We start from the raw sequence: 20,691 nt of genomic DNA, 5'->3' as shown, positions 1-20,691 counted from the left end.
CAGTTTGATAAAAACTACTTAAATAAAAAGAAATTAGTATTCCATTTAAAAAGGACAACGTAGGTTTAATCTAACTCCATGGTAGCTTTAGAAAAATTTTCTATACAGAATGTTCCAGAACTAGCGTTGATCCCTTGAAGGGGTAGTAGCTGGGATGATTCTGAGCAATATTTTCCTTTGGCAAAATGTTGCTTGAAGCTTCGTTTCTGAATTATTAACGAAAAACACTGACCAATCTGGTTTTTAATAATTGAAAAACGAAACTTCAAGCAACATTTTGCCAAAGGAAAATGTTGTTCAGAATCATCCCAGCTACCACCCTTTTAAGAGACCAACAGTAGTTCTGGAACACTTTTGCACAATATTTAACCCTTTGCACTCGTATGTATATTTGAGAAGGCTACCAATCAACTTGGAATTTTTTTTCATATTCGATCAAAATGAAAACACCTTTATGGGAACGTATTACAAATTAACTTGCCGGTTTAGTAGAAAAAATTAGGAAAGGGTTAATTTAAAAAAAAGAGTTAGGTCGATAGCTGCTACAGTTTTCAAGATAATAGTTTATAACATTTTATTTGTCTCATCCTGTATATTTCACCGATGTTTCGTTAATAATTTTTGTAATATAAATTAAGAAACCCATGAACCATCCTTAACCCTTTCGCAATGGAAAAAGAAGCTCCGCGAATCGAAGAGAAAGTGTAACAACCGAAACGATTTTTCGAGTAAATTTAATGCTGCTTTCTCTGGCGGGATGTTTATTTGGAGAAGTACACGTGAACGAAGCCTAAATTGAGTGGGATAAAAATGAATGAACCGTGGAATTCGGGAAAGCAATCTCGGCTCGATGGTGTTCCGCTGTGAAGTAGCAATATCGTGCGGCTGCTTTCAATTTCTCGATTGGTATCGAGTATCTACGTGTCGATATGAACTATTTAATAGCTATAAATTCTGGTTATTTTTCCTTTTATTTAAAAAAAAAGATATTCTGAAATATCAAAGTCTTCTGGAAGAGATACGAATGATTCGACGACGAATCATTCTAATATCAGTGTCTGATATAAAAAAATATTCATTCTAAGAATCTACTTGCTCTGGGTATTATTTTTAGCGCCAGCAATTGAAAGTGACACCGTCGTTATTCGTTCTTCTTGTATGCACGAGGATGTTACATGATGAAGACTTGCCACCCACGCCTCGTTACATAACAAATTATAGCCCAAACATTATTCCGATTGCCACTATGAAATGATCGTATCGAATGTTTGCAGATGTTGTTTCAATAAATAGGAAGTTATAAATTACTCGCACGTAAACAATGAATTTTTCTGTTCTAAATCGAATTTTATATCGTATAGTATCATCGGCTGTTCACTGAAAATCAATTAATGAACCTTGAATTATTATTGATTTATTCACAATTGATTGTATGTTAAAGGGTTACGTACCTTTGAGCTGTTAAATAAGAAGAAAAATTAAAAAATTTATTTATAGATGCAGAATTATTGTTTATTACATATTCAACATGTACATATATCTTATTATATGTAATTCCCTTAGTAATTTCTGAAAATTTGGACTGTACAGGGTGTCTCAGGTTGGGTAGTACAGTCGGACAGGGGGTGATTTTTTAAACAAAAGTAAGTCGAAAGAAAAGAATAAATTTTTTTCTATGTCCACTCACAAGAAAATTACCCGAGGTGTATCTCCCCAATTTTCTTCATTCTGATATTTTATGGTAAATTTAACGGTACTCGTACAAAAGTACAATTTTATGGTACTATAAAATTTGGGAAAATATTCTAGAAGAATATACAATTTTTGAAAAATCCATTTTTTTATTTTACCAAAGGTATATAACCCTTTTAAATATCAACAGTATTGTGCTACAACTAAAACAGGAAAAAGATTTGAAGTAGTCTAATTGGATACAACGCGTTGTTGCAGGAGGACACTGAAGAGTGCCAGAAAAGAGCAGAAAGATTCTCAGACGAGTGTCGCGTGTCTCACGATTCGGCGATAGGCGTCAGCGTGGAAGGTGCCGGCTCGTGGAGGGCCCAGAGGCGCCCTCACGGCATCGAGCTACCTACGCCCCTTGCCAGCGTCGCGGCGCACGAGCTGGAGTCGTCGGCGGACGGCGCAGCGTTCAACCCCGTCGTCGCATCGGCGACGACGTCCGCGAGATGCTCGTTGGTGAAAAACTCGCTGAAACCAGCTTCGTCCTCTTCAATATCTCTGCCTGTCAATGCCGTCAACTTCAGGCCAAGGTTGTACCTCGGCACTGTGATCGCTGAGACCAGCAAAGAGGATGCTATGGAGCCGGAAGTCAAGGAGGAGGACGAACGAAGGTCGTCCACGCCAAGTCCAGAGGTAAATTTATCTTCTCGATCTCGTCTCTTCGTCTAAACCTTATTTTTGTTTTTAATTATTTTCATGGTTTGTATGATGACAGGTGTGTGTATAGGCGTGGATGATGATGACGATAATGTATGAGTTTCTCCGCTGAAACAGCTGAACTTGAGTGGATGCGATGGATTGACGTTTTATCAGTGACATTACCTTGAAGAAATCTGATTTTTACTATCTATTTGAGTCTTCAAAAAGATACTTGACATTCAAACATTGCCATTAAGTAGTTCATATTGATCATTAGAGATTGCCATTTCTAATATTTTCATTCAGTTTCCTTAATCCCCGTTTCAAATGCTTTGTCATCAGTATATCACTAATTATATAACAAATGTAACATCTCATAGTTAACTTATCTTCAGCTGCATTTATTATTATCTATAGAAAAAGTTATGTTAACATAGAACAGTGAGGTATCTATCAAAATGAAAAAACAGAAAATTGTTAATTAATGATAATGTCGTATATTAGTTAAAAGCTTCAAAATAATGGGAGTAATTTTCAAGGTTGTGCAATAATCTGCTGCATTATTACGTAATGAGTTATGATACAATTTTTAGGATGTCATTTCTATTTGCATTTCTTCTTCTACTTTGTTTATCGTTGCAAGTGTATTTTGTTTTGAGTGAGAATGAGATTTGGAGATAAAAAAAAATGGTTGAAAACCACTGGGGTTGCCTCGTGCTTGTGGAGAGTACGAGTCCTCCCTATACACACCTCCACCAACGTAGACTCGTATTGATTTTACGGGGAGAACTCATTCTGTCTTTGTCCCGCACGGGTGTACACGTTTGTACGCACACGTACATTGCATTTCTTCTCTCCCTTCTTATCTCACCGCCCTTTAACTCGCCACCCTAAACATTTTCGCGAGAATTTATTGTATTCCTCTGTTTTTTCCTTTCTTGCGGTTTCGCGCGGAAACGTAAGGCGCTTTCGAGGGAGACGGAATTATTTTACCTGCAGCAACCTTGAGAAACATCCTTTTTGGGACGAAACTGATCGAAAAGAAGCTTACAATTAGCTGTTTTTATTTTTGATAGAAGATGACGAATTTTTGAAATAAATTAATTTAATTAATCTGTTCAATAGATTTATACAAGAAGAAACAAACGCTACAATGAGGGTGGCAGTAGCGAGGAAGACAACAAGCCAGACACATCCGTGCAGAGCCACAGATTACCGTCCTCGTATCGAGGAACTTGGCCCATCAGAAGAGACGTATGGGCCAATCAACAAATGGGCTTTTCCCCCCAACAAAGCACGTCAACTACTGTACATAATGTGAGTTACGTTTCTCTATGAGATACGTATAGCAGGGCTTGAAGAAAATAACATCCATTTCAAAATAAAAAAACTGTTTTATCAATTATTGATGTTGAAATTGTTATACAAAAAATATAGGTAATACAAACATTAACATGAATGGTAGGGCAGGGATTAATTAATCTGATACAACTACTTAACATTTAATTTACATAAAAGAACAATTTCAACTAAATGTACCTCGTTAACAAAAATGGGTCATTTATTGCATATGTATAAATGACTAGCAGTCTGATTGTATTGTTTCTCGTTTTTTTTTCAAACATAATACATCAAAAGTTGATTATAAATTCTATTAAAATCAATAATATCGTTTTTTTCAAGCACCGAGACCCAGTTATGAAATTGATGAATTCTAAGCAAAATGTAAATATGTATGAGAGCAGCGATACAGTAATGACACTTACCCTCTATCGCAGGACGTAGCCAGCGTGATGAGCTTCTCCTCGAATTCTGGCACGGCTCTCGGCTGCTCCTCGGAGATGCAAGGCGATCGAAGACTAGGAGCGAAGGTGGACGTGGTGTACAACTTGTTAGGCATGCTAGGTAGCACGGAAGGCAGAGAGGATATGAGCGCGACTCTCCTTTCCATGAGCAATTCTATAGACAACTGTCTGATTATGAGGCAATCAGGATGTCTGCCTCTGTTGGTCCAACTGATTCACGCGCCAGGACAGGATCCAGAGACGAGGGAAAAAGCATCGAGAGCTTTGCACAACATCGTTCATGCTAAAAGCGACGAAAGAGCTGGACGCAGGGAAGCGAGGGTGCTCCGGTTTTTGGAACAGTTGAGGGACTACTGTCAAGCCCTGAGGACATCGTTGGAAACGGGACAGGTTCCTGACGATCTGGAGAGGCATCCCGGACCAACGATAGCCGCGTTAATGAAGCTCTCCTTCGACGAGGCTCATCGTCACGCCATGTGCCAGCTAGGTGGACTGCACGCGGTCGCGGAGCTCATCGAGATGGACCACATGGCTCACGGTAGCGAATGCGACGATCAAAATTGCATCACCCTCCGTAGGTACGCCGGAATGGCGTTAACGAACCTCACTTTCGGAGACGGGAACAACAAAGCGTTGCTCTGTTCCTTTCGGGAGTTCATGAAGGCGTTGGTCTCTCAGCTGAGGAGTCCCAGTGACGATCTCAGACAAGTGACCGCGAGCGTTTTAAGGAATCTGTCCTGGAGAGCCGATAGTAGCAGCAAGCAAACGTTGAGGGAAGTTGGAGCCGTGACTGGGCTGATGAAAGCCGCGATGGAGGGCAGGAAGGAATCGACCCTCAAGTCGATACTTTCTGCGCTTTGGAATCTCTCGGCGCATTGTAGTACGAACAAAGTGGACATCTGCGCTGTGGACGGCGCGCTCGCGTTTCTCGTCGACATGCTGAGCTATAAAGCACCCTCTAAGACTTTAGCCATCGTCGAAAATGCCGGAGGTATACTGAGGAACGTGTCCAGCCACATCGCAGTCAGGGAGGATTATAGGGCTATCGTGAGGGAGAGGGGATGTCTGCAAGTTCTACTGCAGCAGTTACGTTCACCTAGTTTGACCGTCGTCAGTAATGCTTGCGGAGCACTGTGGAACCTCTCTGCCCGGTGTCCGCAGGATCAGCGACTGCTCTGGGACCTGGGCGCGGTCCCCATGCTTCGCAGTCTGATCCACTCAAAGCACAAGATGATCTCTATGGGCTCGAGCGCAGCCTTGAAGAATTTGCTAAGCGCCAGGCCAGGTTGTAACAATCTCGTCCACCTAGATTCAACGGCAAGAGGACTGGGCCTTCCGACTTTGCCCACCTTGGTCGCACGCAGACAGAGGGCTCTGGAACAAGAGATAGATCAAAACTTGGCCGAGACTTGTGACAATATCGAACCGAGCACGTCCCCGACGAACAAAGACGACAAGTTCTCCTTCAAAGTAGATCACAGCTTCTTAGGCATCAATACACGCACCCTGCGCTCCTATCAGCTGCACAACCAGCCCAGTACCTCCAGCATTAAATGCAACGGAGTCGCCAGAAGCGAAAGCAGAGACTCTATGCGCTCCATAACAAGTACTCACTCCGACACCATGTTCGAGAGGGTGAATCGTCACGTCCTGAACGGATTGTCTCCCACGGAGGTTCAGATCAAGCAGCAGTCTTCGTCGTTGCACGCCGCGGTTGGTTTCGACGCCGGGATGTCCAAAGAAGGACACAAGGTCTCTTCTGAGAAAAAGTACACTCTGCGTTACAAAAATGCCATTCCGGATCGTCTGAAGTCCTCGGACGGATTCAATGGCCTGGGTGACCTTAGATGCACAAACTCAACCATTTCTTGGTCCTCGGCACCGGACCAGGAATCTGCTTGCTCCCAGAATCTGTTGCACTCCTCGGTGGAAGACAATTTGCCTCAGGGTATCTCGTTGAAAGGTGGCAGTCAGTCCAGTATCCCTGATGAAACTGAACTGAACGTTTGCACAAAAGCAGAATATTCGACTACTAAGACGGTCATCGACACCTCGTCCACGCTGTCCTTCGTTGGCACTAGCTCTTCAGTCAAAGATGGATTTGGTAACGTGCTTCATCAGCACAACTCGTTGAACACCATACAAAAAGCTATTTCCCCGACTGTTAGCCACCGAACAGAGGGGAATCTGTTCAGCGACTACGCTGTTACCGATCTGGATCAACCCACCGATTACAGCTTGCGTTACGCTGAGCGTAGCTTGGAGGATGAAGAGAAACAACATTCGCATTATTTCCCAAACGCGGAGCAGGAGCTGATTCACGAGGACACATTGAAGACTTACTACACCGAGGGAACGCCTCATGGCACGTCTTTGAATTGTTCCAGAGCAGCCTCTGCCTCGGATTTGCAAGATGAGAGTCGACAGAGGAACTCGAAGAAATTGCAAGAACGAAATAAGTTGCAAGAAAAGGATCCATTGAAATTTCATAGCACGGTGAAGAAGGGTGCTAAAGGAAGTCAGGGATTGCATTACTTTGAAGGCAATGTTAAGGATAATAATATTGAAGAGGATGCTCATTCGTCTACAAATGGTCCAGTAAGGTGTGTACACTTTTGGTATGATTATTTTGAAAATTAATTGTAATGAAGTAAATAAAAATTCTTCTTATTTATTAACAGTTTGAGGATTACACTTTCACAAGTATCCCCAGGTAATTTACAGTACCATGATGATGATGATGATGATAAGTACAAAGCATCCAACTCAACAACTCTAATTAAATCAGGTAACATATTTAATATCACTTGTATATCTATTCTAAAGATACAATTTGATTTTCATTGAAATTACTATCCTTTTTTAAATATGTGTAATTTTATTGTAGTCACAGAAGAGAAATATGAAACTAAAAATGTTATATTTGAAAAGAATGAAAAATGTGAGCAAAATTTTCCTGAAAACGGAGTTAATTCTTACGTGATCAGTACACTGAAGGCTTCTAATGATTCAGGATGTAAGGAATTTGAACTAAAAGGAGATACGCGTAATATGCCTTGCACATTAAATATAAACACCTCTTCCGAATGTTTAGATCAAGTCAGTGATGGGGATGAGGACGATGAAGATCTGCTTACAGCTTGCATTAATATTGGAATGCAAAATAACAGGTAATTATTGAAATTAATTTATTTATTGCATCTCTTAATTACCTTATTAGTTACATGCCTTACCTCTGTTTTCTTCCAGACACAGGCATTCGTTCATAGGAAATAATTTTGAGAAGGTTGCACGAAATGAGAGCACTTTAACCAGGTACCAAACAAGCATAGCACTCGATCAGATGGAGTGCAACTCATCAGTCGATTCTACCATGAATAGTCTTGATATGAAACAAGTGGAATCTGAAGAAATAACAGATTCAGATATTTGTAAAAATCAAATGATGGATAATGCAGCAAATGTAAATATTGAATCTGATTATAACCAAAGTACAACGAAATTTATGCAAAAGGTATATTTCCAAAACTTTTTCAAAGCATTCCGATGATACGTGTGCTTAAAAGTTCAAAGAAAAATTTCTCTATTTTGCAGATAGTGGAACACGAAATCTCCCTGAAAGAAACGAATAAAGTTTTACAGAATGAATTGGATAAAGGGAGTTCAATAATGGACGACGATAATCTGTGTAACTTCTCGTTACCCTCGAATCTGAGAAACAGTCCAGAACTACAGGAAACGATAGTTTTCAATACTGAACCGAATCAACAGCAGTATTTGTCCGGTATAGATACTCAGTCTAACGAAGATATATCATCTTTGGTTCACAATGATCTCCTCGACGATGCTATCAACTGGGACAACGAGAAAGCATCAGAAATAAAGGACAAAGTTACAGAGAACTTGTCCATGCAACAGTCTTACACAAAAGTAACAGATTCTGAAAGCAGCGAATCCATCGATTCCGTGGAACAATCTGAACACGCGCTTTTAGAATTGTGCATACAGTCTAGACCAACGAAGACCATTGACAACATTCAAAGCAGCACGATGAAATCCAATACGGTCAATGAATTTAGACAGAAACGGCATAACGATTCGGATGAGGATAGTAAAATTTACAACGACATATGTGAAGTGGATGGTATTAAAAAAGAAGAAATTGGCACAAAGCACAAAACGTCACAGAGAAATGGAGATACAATGAAGTACGTTGAAAAAGAAGAAGTGTATCGTCGTCAGCGAGATCCCGATGCCATGATCGCCTCGCTGGATCGGTTAACAGCGACCCTGGTGCAACAAACGGAAGCGATACGAGAACGGGACTCGAGTGCAATGAAACAGAGCATAATAAGCGATACATGGAACGAAGATTCTCCTAATGAGATTTCTTTTCCCAGTATCAGCATCAGTGCTCCCATCATAGCCTCGTTCAAGAGCGACGTACCAGAGGAACAAGGTACGATCACCTCCGAATGCGTAGAGACGGTTAGCAGCGAGAGTGGGCACATGACTAACTCGAAGATCATTCAGAGAGAGGCAATCAAATTGGCGGAAGCAGTTGACGCGGAAATGAACAGGCAAAACGAATTCGACACGACCAGTATGACGTCCATGGATTTGGAAGCGATCAAGCCTCCATCCTCCATGGGTAGCTTGTTGTCTTTGACGGCCAGTTACGCTGGATCAGGTGACTGCAGCGAATCGTTCGTTAATCGAGACAGGTGCAATTCAACGTCCCTTCCTCCACTCCAGGTGAAGAGCGTGTCCTCCACAGACTCTCGAGGTTGTCGCAAGAAGTCCCTTCCCCTTGGCGTCGTAGCCAAGCGAGCTCTTAATCAAACTCAGAGTCACACAGGGAGCTTGGAGAATCTGTTGAACGAATGCACTGGCTCCCACTTGGAAAGCGTCAAACCACCTTCGATGATGGACGAGTTACCAGACGTCGGTGACATGGAGAACAGCATGCTGAGCGTCGCTAGTATCACGTCGGAAATTGCAGAGATTAAAGATCACTATTTGCACAGCCTAACCGGAAGCGACGTTGTGTTCGACTTGCTGAAACCCGTTGCGAACGTGCTGTCCATGACCTGCATGCGTTACGCCGAAGCTATGCAGAATAGCGGGAACAACAGTCTGAGCGAGTGCTTGGAGAACATCAACCCTCCTTCTTTGTTCAACGAAGTCTGCGAAATGGACGAATCGACGGTGGAGCAGGCGACTGAAACGATCTGCAGCGATACCTTGTGCATCGACGTGGATTTGCACACGGAAGAAGCTCCGCATCCGATCGTAGAAAGGATCGACGAAGTGGGCAACGACACTGACGAGGCTGTTACTCCTATCTCGTCAGAGTATTGCGGCACTAGCTCGGCCGAATCTACGCCCAGGAAACGGGCGCACAGAAATCTGACACCGAAGCAGAAACGAAATTTGGCCAAGGAGAGGTACAAGACGTACACCATAGCAGCTGAGATGGACAAGAAGGAGAAGGAAGCAGAGCGACGAGAGAACGCAAAGGGTGAAGTGAGTAGAGTTCCACGTGGAAAGTGTTCACCTTTTTCCAAGCTGACGCCTAAGCAACGTAGACAGGAAGACAGAGCCAGGTTCCAGACGCAGGTACTGGAAAACCCTTTTCCTGACTTGAACCAAGATCAGAACCCTCAGCAAGAAATTGATAGTACTCGTGATCAGGAGAACGCTCAGAAACTGGAATCACCAACCCCTGTTAAATCCTCTATTCCCACATTTTCCAAAGTTCCCACCTGCAAAACGTTGATCAAAAACCGCATGGAGCAGAAGAAGAACAGGGAAAGGTATCGCACAAGAACCCTGAACGACTCGGAGTGTATTTTCAGAGAGGGGGAGAACGGTGTCGCATCAGGTACTATGGAAGAAAGAGTATCCGACTCGCCGCGTAACATTCAATCGGATGAAATCCAAACCATGTTAGAACAGAACGCCACCATTGTACTGAATACTTTGAACGAATCGAATAAGACGAACGAGAACGGTGAGGATGGATTACTGGATTGCGAGACTATAAGTTTAGTGTCCAATGAATCTGAGTCGGAACGAAATTTGCGAATGAAATTCGTCAATGGTGTTTCCAAGAAACTGATAGGCTCTTGTGCACAGCAGATGGAAAACGTACCAGAACCAGAATGTGAAATTGAAACAGCCAGGTCACAGGAGGACATCAGGTATCCCGACGCGGTAGAAAGCGAAAGCGACGACGAATCGAATAACACGGAGGAACCACCTAGAGAAACAAAGAGGCCGCGAATAATCAAGCCAGGAATGGTGAGGGACCTCAGCAACGATTCGAACGCCACGGACAAGTCAGACCCAGAAAGTCCAAAGGCTATTCGTGGCAGAAGGAAAGCTCTGTATTCGAACCCAATAACCCGAAAGCCAACGCCGCAATCATCTCCGTTAAAACAAGTGAACCCTGTCAGTGGGATACCCATAGGGCGCAGCAACACTTCCCCCATCGTCAGAGCTACCAGAGCCACCACGCTCAGACAAAACAACAACAATCCAAGCGTCGCGACGAAAGAGACACCCAAGTCAAACATGAGTACTAAAATACCTCCCAGTTCAACGGACGCAGAGAAGAGAACGAAAATCTTATCAGTAGCTGCGAAGAGGGCGTCGGTTCCTCAGAAAGGATCCTCACTGACCTTCACAAAGTCTGTGAAAAGACATAGCACACCTCCAACGTGTTCTCCCTCCAACTATCAACAAGAGAGCAAACCGGACCTTCCTGTTAAACCCCTAGAAAGACAGGGTACATTTACCAAAGACGAACCAGAAGTGGAGAACGCCCCCACGGTGGTCTCTACATCCTCCTCACCCATAAAAACGAAGATCGCGAAACCGATTAGAGGTGCCACCTCCAAGGTACATCCGGCGGTAAGCAAACCTAAGATCGCACCGAAGACTCATCAAGCGCACCAGTCGAAGGTGACGAAGGGAGCTGCTTCAGAGAAGATGCAGTCTTCCAAAGCGTTGCCGCTGATGGTGGCTCCTAAACGATTGCCTACAGGTAAGGTAACCACGACCTCAAAAATTCCGGCTGGCAACCAAAACCTCGGCCAGATCGAAAATGGTAAAATCTTTCGGAAAGTCAGTCCTCTGGGGCAGAGGTCGAACAGCAATTCCAGTATCGTGTCCAATTCGTCGACAGGTGCGCAGACGAGGAAACTGGCCAAGGAGGCGACCAGTAAAATAGCGAGTCTCTGGAAGAAAGTAGAGGAGAGTAAGAACAAGCAACGGTTCGAGAAACCGGACACCAGGCAATGGGTGCAACCTGGCAATTGTGCCAACGGCGTGGACGGTCCTTCCCCGGTCGGTAATCCACCAGCTTTCAGATTGTTCCGCAGTTCGACGTTCGAGGGAGTGCCCCAAGAGAACGATCACCCGGAATCGAATTTATACAAGTCGAAGTTGAAGAGACCTTTGGTTATCGGCGTGCAACCCAGTAAAACGAAGTACAGAAATTCGTGTGACCTGAGTGGAATGAACGCGAACGATGCTCCCTGCAAGATACCCGTCAAGTCTAGCGAACCCTCCACGTACAAAAAGGACACGGCAGAAGTAGAGGACGCCTCGGTTATTTTACGGAAACCGCACGCTGAGTCTTCCACAGCGGATGCGGTGGATCCTACGAAACGTATATCGCGCCTAGGTTCCTTCATAAGAGTAGATTCGGCAAATGGCGCAGATGGCGCTGCACAAACGCACGCAAATGGCGGCAATGTTCGTACACCCGCATCCGCTATCGTACCTCCCTTCAATTACAATCCGAAACAGGATATTCCTTCTTCGCAGGCAAGCAAAGTGACGTCAGACGACAGCGAAGAAAAATTTCGAATGACGGATTGTCACAGCGACATCGTCACTGCTTCTACGAGAGTGACGACAGTATAGGAGGAGCCTGTTATTAAATAACAAGTTTTCGTTCATAGTATCGCTTCTTTGTTTCAGGCTAGTCATTGTATATTTGCTTTATTACGCTGTGTGTCAACACACTCGGCACTTCATCGCGACAACTCGATAAGTAAGTTGCAAAAAAGGTATTCATATTTTGGTTAAACTTTTCTTCGGAGGCCCAAAAATGATGGCCTTTTCTTTTTATCTTCTTGAAGTATTTAACGAGTAGAATCTAAAAATTCAAGTTTTAAGGCGCGGAATCCACCGAGTCAGAAGTTATGCGTATGTAAAAGCGTTTTTAGCGTATTTGACAAGTTATTTCGACGTCAAATTGACTCTTCCCCGCATTCAATTCTTCGCCGGCCGCCAGCTGGACTCTATTCGTTGGGTGTAAGTACCATCAGTTCCTATCAAATCTGAGGGGATATTGTTTATAAAAAAAAAACCTGAGGTTACCGGGTTTAGGTAGCCACTTCTGTACATAATTCTGTTTTACCGACGGCGACTCCACTCATTGGACATCAGGCTACAAGACAATATGGCGTCGAAGTGACTTTTCAAATACGCTAAAAACGCTCACTTTTACACATGCATAGCTTCTGAACTGGTGGATTTCGCGCCTTAAAACTTGAATTTTTAGATTCCACTCGTTAAATACTTCAAAGAGATAAAAAAAAAGACAATAATTTTTGGGCCTCTGAAGAAAAGTTCAGCCCATATTTTTCCTGGTCGTTTAAATGACACTGAAATATTGTGTTTCGATGATTTTTTAGACTCTTCGTATGTGGAAGAATGGTCATTCAGGTGTATTTCTTGGTTGCATGCGTTGTGATGCAAGTTTTTAATATGTACGGATAAAGTGTGAGATAGTCGTCGAAGATCAATAATGATATATCATTCCTATTCACTTTACGTATTGTATATACATTATTATTGAGAAATTCCATCATGACGAGGACATTTAAAATCGGTAGTAAGTAGCAGTAATTATGCTCGATTATTTATTCAACTTTGTATATATATTCAACGTGAATGAAGAATGTAGAAAGGTTTAGCGAATACGTATTACGACTCATGGTGTATATCGCAGAAGATAAAACAAAAATGAGTGTCGCTGTACATCTTCGTAATTAGATAAATTCGCAAGGGATAAGATCTGTATTTTGTTTCAACCATAATTGATTTGTATTCTCTTAACGAATACAAAGTCTAATTACTTTTAAAGACTGATAGAAACATGATGATGATGATGATGATTCGGACAAAACTTGGACATCTTCAACGCAAACAGAATGTTACGATAATTGCGGTAGCGATGTTTATATCAATGTAGCGGTCTAAGTAACGCTAGACTGGCATTACGTGAAGAGAACAAAATTTTGTAAATCCTTTACTTTAAGTTTCTAGTCTATTTGAAAAATCTACAGTTGAAATAGCTTCTATTTTGGTCATATGTGTAATAACATAAAAAAATCAATTTGCATGTAATAAGCGTCTACTGATTCGACTGGTTACCCTTTCTAAAATACATGTAGGTACAATTACGAGTGTGTACGGATCAATTATGTATTTGTAGATCGAAAAATTGAAAATATTGGCATTGCATTGGTCAATTTTATTTTTTCTTTAGTTTCATTAAAAAAAAAAAAAAAAAAAAAAAACATTAACAGCAGAAACTTTGCTGCTTATCTGAAATGTTTAACAAAAGATACAATATTTTAAGTTTTCTTCTATATTGTGTCATCTTTCCTTCTACATGTGTTAGATCAATCTAAAATCTCATTAGAAGGAGAATGTTTGACACCGTGTAGAGTAGATTCTATTACGAATTATTTCAATATATTTGTTATGAGTGTTTTACCCTGTTCCAGTTCGAGTTAATTAGATTTAACCCTTCCAACTTGGAACCACATCAGGGTACCCTTATATTTTCTTTGTTATACAAGGTTTGGTCTGTACACCAGATTATTTTTCAGAGTTCTTTTATAATATTTGTCTTTTACCTAGATCTTAAGTGTAATCTTTGGTTATATTGTATTTTAGATTTGGTAGGCATCTTAATGATTTGTATATTAATAATTGCAGTACAATAAAATTAATAGCTACTATCTACTTTCTTTGATTTCAGTTATACTGAAAACGACACAATTTTGTCTTACTAAAATACATGCCAATCAAAAAAAAAAAGAAAAAAAGAAAGAAAAATGCTTGAAATTATGTAAAATATTCAAAAAAAAAAAATACTAATAAATGTACGCATTATTCGTCTATCCTTATAAAAAAGAATTTATTTATCATATATTGGACATTCATACAGATTGATAGATTTATCCTCAGATACAGATGCAATGATATTGTTTCTTTGCGGATTGTATTTCACAGCCCATACCTAAGAAACCAAATTATTTAAACATTTATCCTCTATTACAGATAAATATTTTTAGTCACAATTTAATAAACAAGATTTATATGTTACGAATTTGTTTTAAGTTTCAACATGTTTTGTCCATCCTGTGAACTTAGAAATGTCTTACCTGATCATTATGTTCGTTAAATGTATGTAAACATTGACGCTGCGCCATTTCCCAAACTTTAACTGTATGATCCGAACTGCTGGATGCAAACTTTTGTCCATTTGGAGCAAAAGCAACGCTAAGTACCCATGAGGCATGTCCTGACATAGTTCCTGCTAAATTAGCATCTTTCCTGTATAGAACGTTAATTTAATAAAGGAATACAAGAATTCATGGCTATCAATGATTGGTTAGACTAGTAGCAGAAAAGTTCGGATTTGAAATTACTTACACATCATATAATTTCATGTGTCCATCATCTGATGCGGTGAGAAGTAATTGAGAATCTGGAGAAAAGCACAAAGATCTGATGGGCATCGCGTGACCTAAAACATATGATTATATAATATATGCTACAAATTCAAATTACTAAAGAAAATTTTAACAGACACCTTCTAATGTACGTAACACTTTTCCATAGGTAACGTCAAAAATGTTGATAATTCCATCGATTGCACCACTGGCAATATATTTACCATCAGGACTCTAAACAAAAATACAGTAATATAAGACAAACAGCAATCTTTCATTTTCTTGTTTACACTTCAAATTAATACACTTACAAAAGCAACGCTTAACGTAAATTTTCCACCTCTTGTATCTAAAGTTTGTTCTTGTTTGCCACTTTCTGTTCCATACAAATGTATTTTACCAGAATGGCTACCAGATACAATAAATTTGTCATCTGGAGAAAATACTACTGTCCAAATATCCACAGGACCTACTTCGATGCTTGATATTTTTTCTCCTGTTTCCAGATCCCATAATTTTAAGCTAGAGTCTAATGAACTCGATGCACATTCTACAAGTACATGATATTTTTTTCGCTAATATATATTTATTCGTTAGATGGAAGTATAATAAAGTAAAAATTTTCAAACAACTGCTTACTTGTACCGTCTGAACTTACAGCAACAGACACCACACCAAGTGAATGACCGCTTAATTTATGTTTTAGCTGTAAAGTCTTATCTTTTTGTTCCCAAACCTTAACGGTATCATCGACTGAACCAGTTACTAAATATTCTAGGATCTCTTCTTCATTGGACTGTATAGAATCACTATAATGTAACAAGAGAAATATAAATATTAGAGCACATTTGGAATATCACAGAAATGTAAAAGTTAATTACCGTGAGTCATCATTATCTGGTTGTGCTTCTTTCTTCTTCTTCAAACAACCCCATGCACAGGTCCAAATGCTGTCTTCATGAGCATTTTCTGTTTTATTAAGTAAGGAATACTGAAAAAATTTCGAACACGGCTTTGCAACTGTCACGCATCATGGACAACATAACATGTATATATATGTGTTTGTAATGTTTCACAAATTTATGTTTCTCACCATTAGGAAAAATACGTATTAGCTATATAATAATATATTATTAAAGACTGATGTATATTCGTAAAAGAAAAATACAAATTTGCTGAAAGTAATAGAATGCGGTAATATAGCCTTAAATTATGTATCCATATAATATTTTTATTTTATTTTATATTTTATAAACTTTAAACTTTTAAATGAACATATATACAACATGTTTTGGTTAGGTATCCACATAAACATCAGCCTGCTGTGCGCGTGCTCTGCGCGTGCTTAGTAGTATAATGTTGGTACACCTGATACCATTCGATTCGTGACAAATATGAAATACATAGAATTCGATATTTTATTTGTTAATTCCGCCATTGTGCTTTTAGCAAGCATAAGTGGTGTAATGTTATTAGTGCTTGTAAGTTAAAAGTGAATGAAACTCAAATATATGTAAAAAAGAAGGTGAGTAGAGATTGTCATTTATTTAAAGTAGTTAGTAGTTTATTATTGATACGTGTAATTAGTAACCATTAAAGAATTCTTGTCATTATTAATAACTTTGTAACTGTTACTAAGTGGCGTCACATTTACCCTTTCGAAAAGAGAGAGAGTCATAAATAAACATGATTTTGTTAGGTATGTTGTATTATATTAACACAATTTGTTTTCAGAGGTATTACAACAACAGCAGCCTGGATCAGAGACTAATCATAAGACGTAATATTCAATCATGCTGGTCGCCGATCATCGTTCAACAGTTCCAGTCTGGTGAGTGATTATTATAAAATTGTTCACTTATAATGATTGCATCAATAAGTCAACTGGTATAAGATTTTTTTTGTTACATAATTTCCTATTAAAAACCACGAATCTTTTGCTTTTAATTCGTTTGTCGATACCGGCTTTCGAATGCTTTAAACCAAAATGGCGGGCTTTGGTACTTTCTTATTACGTCATAAGGTTGAATGTTCGCATTATAGAACTTATTTTACAAACGTTTGTAAAATGTTCGTATACAACTTTTTTAGAATTATTGCTAGCTTAAGAATATAATTAATATAATCATAACAGGAATACGAAACGACTTCTAGCAGAATATAATTATCTCTGTTATTATTAACGTAAAATATAGAAACATGGACGACCTGTGATAAACTTTTTCTTACAAAACCTCATCCCCATTGGATAATTATCTTCGGTATCATTAAGGCCCCGTTATAGTAGTGCTAGAGTAATTTCGTTTCACATGGGACGAATTAAAATTGGTGGCAAGACCTCCCCGGATGTTTCTCCAGTTTCTCCTCTCTAACGTGAATTTAATATCCGTGAATATAATGCGGGCATTTGACCGAACGATGAAAGCAAGCGTACAGAAGAAGCAGCCTGTCTTGCTTCGTGGAACTGGATTCAATTCGTCTTCGAGTGTGTACGCGTGTATACAGAGCGTTAAAAAAAGAAAAAACATAAAAACATTTAGAATTTTATTTTTGTTATGCGTCCTAGAATAATAATGCTATTCTAGAGTATTCTTATCATCTTAGTAAGATTAAGGACATATATTTTTTTTCTTATTTTGACACAAGGGATTTATGTCGAAATTTTTGTCTAATCATTTTGAAACACTCTGTACGAAGGTTATTCAGCTAAACGCAAGGTCATGGGTACATGTCTTGAGTCAGTCGAGCGCGTAAAACGGCCAAACAAGAATCTTTGCGCAAAAAGAACAGCCTTAAAGACACACTACTATCCCACGTCCCTTTTGTGGGTCGGTGGAGGTGCGTTTATGAATACACATATCACTGGGATCATGGTGGTGTAAATTCTATTACGCGTGTTCTCATTTCCGACAGTTCCACCGTTGCTTTCCCGTTTTATTTTGCCTCTTCCTGTTGTGACGTCACTTTACTCATTAGAAGTAAAAATTTTAGTTGTTTATTTTACGAGGGAAATTTTAATTTTTATTGGATATTTAAGAATTAAGATATCTTGTATAATTAAATATTTATAATTTCTATTTTCTATTTCATTGTTGTTCTGCTTGCTTTATTTATGAACTCGCTTCGAATTCTTTATGTTTTATTGAACATCCGATCCTGATTATGCTCTTTTTCTTATTAGAGAGCTAGTTCTGCTTTTACTGTTCCACTTGAAAATTAATTTTCATTCTGGTTTCCTGATCCATGTTGCTCGTTCTGCAGAGAAAACCATTGTATATTCTATTTCCTGTACCATTTGGCATCCTGTTTCTTGATTCTTTATTTAAAAAAACCAATTACAAGTTTAGTTCTTTAATTTGTATTAAATTTTAGTTTTCATTTGAAGCAATACCTATAGAACTTTGCGATAAAAGTTTGTATCCGTGAAATTTTATGAATCTTTTAATTTACTTATGGTGTAATTAAAGATCTAATGGATCTTTGGTAATAAAATTTTAATTTAAACGGAACTTTGATGCTGATGTTGATAGTTATCCTTGATCTATGAATCTAAGCCGTTGAATTTCGCAATTTCGAAAGTGAGGTCTAAGTGAAAGAGATTATCATTTTTTCATGGGGTACTATAAATTCCTATGATCAGGAGCGGATTAAGATTTTTGAGGCCCGGGGTTATCAGACCTTTGAGGACCCCCTTGGTCGATAAAGTTAGTTCAAAAATTGAAATATATTTTAAATAAAATTAAATAACATTTAATCGTAAAGAAAAAGGGCAATAGTATAAAAAATTTTCGTTCAATATTTTTTGACATAGTAAATAGAAGGCTTATAATGAAGACCCCCTGGAAAGATGGATCCGAGGTTATTAGACCTCTGAGGACATCCTTGGTTGATATATTTAGAAATATTGACAGTTTATTGGTGAAAGTTGAAATATATTTTAAATAAAATTAAATCGTAAAGAAAAAGGGCTGCAATACAAAAAAATTTCATTCAATATTTTTTGACTCAGTAAATAGAAGGCCTATAACAGGGCCCCCTGGAAATGGGGCCCGAGGCTGTAGTCCTCTAAGACTTATGATATTTGCAATCTAAATAGCAATCTGAATTTGATTAAATATTTTAAATCAACTGCCTGCGTGGAATATTTAACTAAATGTCTATTTGCTACAAAGTGATGTTGAAATATTATATGCACATTTTGTAAGATAGCAAAATTGTTGCCGGAACTTTTGTTCGTTGCCTCCAGCTGTATCTTCATAATGATAATGAAAATCGTGTATGTGTTCCTCGGTAACGAAATTAGAACGAGGAAGTATAGTTGTAGGCGTGATTGTCCTTCGTCTTATCGTACATTCATGTCGCGATTCCTCTGTTTGAATGAATAATTCAAATTAATGGTATTTTTTCTAACAAGAAAAATCGTCTAATTTCTTAACTTCCGGATATTTATTTATAATAGACTTTCGTTATATTGCCGCGAACGGATGGAGGCGCAAAATGTTTTAAGTTTCAAAATTTTCAGTTGGAGGGGAAAAATAAAAGAAAATTGTAAAATTTGTGTGAAACTCAAATCGTTCGCATGGCAATATAACGAGAGTCTATTGCATTTTGTAATTTGTAATTATTCTAATTTGTAGTATTGTTATTAGTTTTCAGAAAATAACAATACTTGAATTTTGAAGTTGTGAAATTTAACAGTAACCATAAAAAGGGAATTTCCCACGATATATTTAAAAATTTCACAAAACTTGGAATCACATTCCTTGCGTGAAGTAGCATAACGAGATTTGCAGAAAAAGTAAGCCTGAAAGCAAGGAAAAAAAAGTATAGCAGAAAGTAAGAGCGAACTTTCAGGTTTTAAATGAGAGCCTCATTTTTTAACATAATTTACTCTCATTTTGTTGTAATGTAAAACACAGTCGTTTTACAGGTAGATCTACTGAAAAAAATCTGGATACACTCCTATCCATTTATACATATTCATTCAGCAATTTTTTATATTGCTATAGAAATAACATTTCAGATTTTCATTTTGCGGATATTTTTACTTTGATTTTCACCATTTTCGGAATAAAAATTATTCGCAAAAAATTTGAAATATTGGAGCTTCAATGGGTACTAGGGTTGTCCTTTTTGGGGGTGGGGGGATGTATGTAGTATTTTCGTGAAATCTTGAAAAAAATATAGTATTTTCAGGTAAATTTAAGAAAATAAAACCTACAATTTTATTTCTTTTATTTTATTTATTTTTCTAAGTCTATTTGTTGTTAGTTTGTACTTTCAGTTTCAAAGAATTCATTTTTACGAACTAATTATTATAAGTCTCGGTATTCTGTGTTCATACTAATATAAATTAATAACCCATTTTTTATTAATTTAATTGTAATTTTATTTCTTTCCTCTCGCTATTTAATATTCATAATTGAAAGCTGAGTGAGACTCACTGTGATTAGGATACTTTAGTTAGGTTGATAATTAAATTATTGTTTAATTAAATTTGAATTGAAAATATATTTTGCATACTATATTTTGTTTAAAAACTATATAGTGCAATTTAGCAAAATATAGTATAATGCTATAATATAGTACAGGTTGCAACTCTAATCGGTACTTAAATACTTTCGTAATTTTAATATTACCAAAAATAGGTATAATAATTAACGTAATTAAACCACGAAACATTCCGCCAAAAGTTTTTCAATTTCATATTCCTTATTTTATTAATTAAAACAGATTGTTGATATAAT

At 38.5% G+C, this 20,691-nt stretch overlaps 2 protein-coding genes across 6 annotated transcripts in view; one reads left to right on the top strand and one right to left on the bottom strand.

Annotated features, from left to right (window-relative positions):
• The window catches only part of LOC114875758, a 48,468-nt gene extending 34,241 nt beyond the window's left edge, over window positions 1-14,227 (top strand). For 2 of the 5 annotated variants that reach the window (XM_029186408.2, XM_029186409.2), the window contains 8 exons: window positions 1,951-2,373; window positions 3,505-3,696; window positions 4,158-6,787; window positions 6,866-6,972; window positions 7,072-7,200; window positions 7,279-7,354; window positions 7,434-7,698; window positions 7,779-14,227. In XM_029186408.2, coding sequence (XP_029042241.2) covers window positions 1,951-2,373; window positions 3,505-3,696; window positions 4,158-6,787; window positions 6,866-6,972; window positions 7,072-7,200; window positions 7,279-7,354; window positions 7,434-7,698; window positions 7,779-12,116 — 8,160 coding nt within the window. In that variant the 3' untranslated portion in view covers window positions 12,117-14,227. Of the gene's footprint in view, window positions 1-1,950; window positions 2,374-3,504; window positions 3,697-4,157; window positions 6,788-6,865; window positions 6,973-7,071; window positions 7,355-7,433; window positions 7,699-7,778 lie in introns of all 5 variants that reach the window. The other 3 variants (XM_029186410.2, XR_003789280.2, XM_029186407.2) reach the window with 3 other exon arrangements.
• A 160-nt stretch (window positions 14,228-14,387) lies between these two features.
• LOC114875759 (WD repeat-containing protein 61) lies at window positions 14,388-16,288 on the bottom strand. The gene is made up of 8 exons (XM_029186411.2): window positions 16,038-16,288; window positions 15,826-15,935; window positions 15,584-15,753; window positions 15,256-15,494; window positions 15,085-15,178; window positions 14,925-15,018; window positions 14,654-14,825; window positions 14,388-14,508 (listed from the first exon to the last, which is right to left on the bottom strand). Exons 1-8 carry the CDS (start codon window positions 16,038-16,040, stop codon window positions 14,407-14,409), a joined length of 984 nt encoding a protein of 327 aa, XP_029042244.1. The 5' UTR covers window positions 16,041-16,288; the 3' UTR covers window positions 14,388-14,406.
• Between the last annotated feature and the right edge of the window lie 4,403 nt (window positions 16,289-20,691).

The sequence above is a fragment of the Osmia bicornis genome, chromosome 8 (genome assembly GCF_907164935.1).
Source record: "Osmia bicornis bicornis chromosome 8, iOsmBic2.1, whole genome shotgun sequence".
NCBI classification, from domain to species: domain Eukaryota; kingdom Metazoa; phylum Arthropoda; class Insecta; order Hymenoptera; family Megachilidae; genus Osmia; species Osmia bicornis.
Note: the sequence above shows the minus strand (reverse complement) of the source record. Positions and strands in the feature narration are given on the sequence as shown.